At 44.8% G+C, this 3025-nt stretch overlaps 1 protein-coding gene across 1 annotated transcript; it reads left to right on the top strand.

Moving 5' to 3' along the window:
* Positions 1-507: 507 nt before the first annotated feature.
* On the top strand, positions 508-2714 carry LOC120054028 (general transcription factor II-I repeat domain-containing protein 2-like). The gene has a single exon (XM_039001386.1). The coding sequence runs from the start codon at positions 736-738 to the stop codon at positions 2545-2547; it is 1812 nt and encodes a 603-aa protein (XP_038857314.1). The 5' UTR covers positions 508-735; the 3' UTR covers positions 2548-2714.
* Positions 2715-3025: the final 311 nt, after the last annotated feature.

The following is a 3025-nucleotide window of genomic DNA, read 5'->3' as shown; positions in this document are numbered from 1 at the left end:
AGAATACTTAAATTCAAACAGGACACCAGATAAGACAGGAGAAATACTCCAGATATAACAGACTGACTCAAGCCCCCCCCCCCCCCCCCCACACACACACATAAACCATTGCAGGATAAATACTGGAGGTTGAGACAGGAGGGGTCGGGAGACACAGTGGCCCCCTTCGACGATACCCCTGGACAGGGCCAAGCAGGCAGGATATAGCTCCACCCACTTTACCAAAGCACATCCCCCACACCACTAGATGGATATCTTCAACCACCAATTTCCAAGGCTGAGTATAGCCCACGAACATCTCCCCCACGGCATGTAGGTAATTATTAGCTAAATAACAGTCATTACATTAATGATAGTCACGTCACGACATATTGGAGCCCGGTGTGAGGAATATAAGATAGAATGAGTCCTTCATGTTGAATTCAGCCTATATGAAATTGGGCATCAGATTACGTTATACACCCAGATTACGTTATACACCATGGGTGTCAAACTCTGGCCCAATTTGGCCCGCGGGGTAATTATATTTGGCCCGCGAGACAATACCAAATTACTACTAGAGCTGGCCCGCCGGTATTATACAGCGCATTCACCGCTAATACTACGAATCCCATAATGCTCTGCTGTTGTTTTCGCGCGCCAATCAGGACAGGACCCAGAAACGCCCTCTCCTCTGTGACAGTAGTCATAGCAACATAGACGCTACAACTGTCAGCGCGCTATCCCTTCCCAAAAATGGCGAAAAGAAAGGCAGAAAACAGGAGCTTTCTGGACAAGTGGGAGGCAGAATATCTGTTTACATATGTAAAAGACAAACCTGTTTGTCTTGTTTGTGGAGTCAACGTGGCTGTAAGTAAGGAGTACAACATTAGACGACACTATGAAACGAAACACCATGACAAATACAAGGACCTGGATATGACTCAAAGGAGCCAGAAAGTAGAGGAGATGAAAAGAAGTTTGGTTTCACAACAGAATATGTTCAAAAAAGCCACATCACAAAGTGAGGCTGCTGTAAAGGCTAGTTATATAGTGGCAGCAGAGATCGCAAAATCAGCCCGGCCCTTTAATGAGGGAGAGTTCGTGAAAAAGTGCATGATGAAAGTTTGTGACCTCGTATGCCCAGAGAAAAAGCAAGCATTTTCAAACGTGAGCCTGAGTAGGAACACAGTAGCTGATCGCACATGTGATCTTGCCACCAATCTGTATGACCAGCTGATGGAAAAGGGAAAAGATTTCGTTGCGTTCTCCCTCGCTGTGGATGAGAGCTGCGACGCATCTGATACTGCTCAGCTGTCAGTCTTCATCCGTGGAGTGGACTCAAATCTGTGTGTTACGGAGGAGCTATTGGGATTCAAATCAATGCATGGCACAACCACAGGAAAGGAAATCTTTGAGGAGGTTTCCAAATGTGTAACTGAAATAAAGCTGCCGTGGGATAAACTCGTTGGATTAACGACAGATGGTGCGCCAGCGATGTGCGGTAAAAAGAGTGGACTGGTGGGCATGGTTCGGGAGAAGATGCGGGAAGAGAACTGTGCAGGTGAGCTAACTGTTTACCACTGCATCATACATCAGGAATCACTGTGTGCCAAAGCCCTAAAGATGGAACATGTTATGACCACAGTAACACAGGTAGTTAACTTTATAAGAGCCAAAGGTCTGAATCACCGCCAGTTAAAAAAAATTCTAGAGGAGTGTGGTTCGGAATACGCAGACGTGCCGTATCACACAGAGGTGAGATGGCTAAGCAGAGGAAAAGTACTGAACAGATGTTTCGAGCTGCGTGAGGAAATATGTCAATTCCTGGAAACCAAAGGGAAGGATACAGCAGAGCTCCGGGAGCAAAAGTTTCTGTGTGAGCTGGCCTTTCTCTGTGACATCTCGAGCCATCTCGATGCGCTGAACCTGCAGCTTCAGGGGCGGGGGCGCATCATCACAGACATGTACGCTGCAGTGAGGGCCTTTAAAACTAAACTGTGCCTGTGGGAGAATCAGATGCTGCAAGGAAACCCTTGCCATTTTCCCTGCTGCCAAACCATAAAAGCGCAGATCTCTACCGCCGTGTTCCCATGCGCACAGTTTGCTGAAAAACTCAGTGTTCTCGCCGCTGAGTTTAGCCGGCGATTTGCCGACTTCGATGTCCAGAAATGTAGGTTTGAACTGCTTAGTAATCCCTTCGCAGTTGATGTGGAAAATGCACCAACCAACATCCAAATGGAGCTGATTGAACTCCAGTGCAACGACACGCTGAAGTCAAAGTATGATGCTGTGGGCGCCGCACAGTTTCCACGGTTCATCCCTGACACAATGCCTCAGCTCCGCACCCAAGCTGCTCAGATGCTCTCCATGTTCGGCAGCACTTATCTATGCGAGCAACTTTTCTCCTCGATGAAGATGACCAAAACAACTCACAGGAGACGTCTGACTGATGAACACCTTCGCTCGATACTGAGGATTTCTTCAGCTCAGAGCCTGAGCCCAGACATTGATGAACTAGCATCCAAGAAGAGATGCCAGGTATCTGGCTTGGGCACATCAGATTAGATCAGTGTGCAATAATTAACGTTTTCTTTGTGCACTTTTTCTTGCTACAAGGCATGGGCTTGAATGGTTGATTGATTTATTATCATTTTATTTGTAAAATTATTAGCCAGTGGAAAAAGTTTATTTTGGTATTTAAATCAGAAGGCTGCAAATAGAAAAGAGGCATACGATTTTTATTTAAATTTTATTTATTTAATAAATGAATGCCATTGATGTGTTTTTTCATTTGAAATTCGATTTTGCATGTCTCCACTATTAAATTATATATTGTATGGTAATAAGCGATGCTTGTTCCATATTCAATGTTAAAGCAAAACTTGTTTGGGTCCATATTAAAACCTGTTATGGCTGCAAGCCCGATATCGGTACACCTATGACAACATCCAGCTCAAAGTGCAGGGCGCGAAATTCAAAAAAATATTTTTTTTAAATATTTAACTTTCACACATTAACAAGTCCAAGACACCAAATGAAAGAT

The sequence above is a fragment of the Salvelinus namaycush genome, chromosome 9, assembly GCF_016432855.1.
Source record: "Salvelinus namaycush isolate Seneca chromosome 9, SaNama_1.0, whole genome shotgun sequence".
Classification (NCBI taxonomy): domain Eukaryota; kingdom Metazoa; phylum Chordata; class Actinopteri; order Salmoniformes; family Salmonidae; genus Salvelinus; species Salvelinus namaycush.
Note: the sequence above shows the minus strand (reverse complement) of the source record. Positions and strands in the feature narration are given on the sequence as shown.

Coding starts and splice junctions, on each gene's coding strand:
- LOC120054028 (XM_039001386.1), top strand. CDS start 736: ATGGCGAAAAGAAAGGCAGAAAACAGGAGCTTTCTGGACAAGTGGGAG.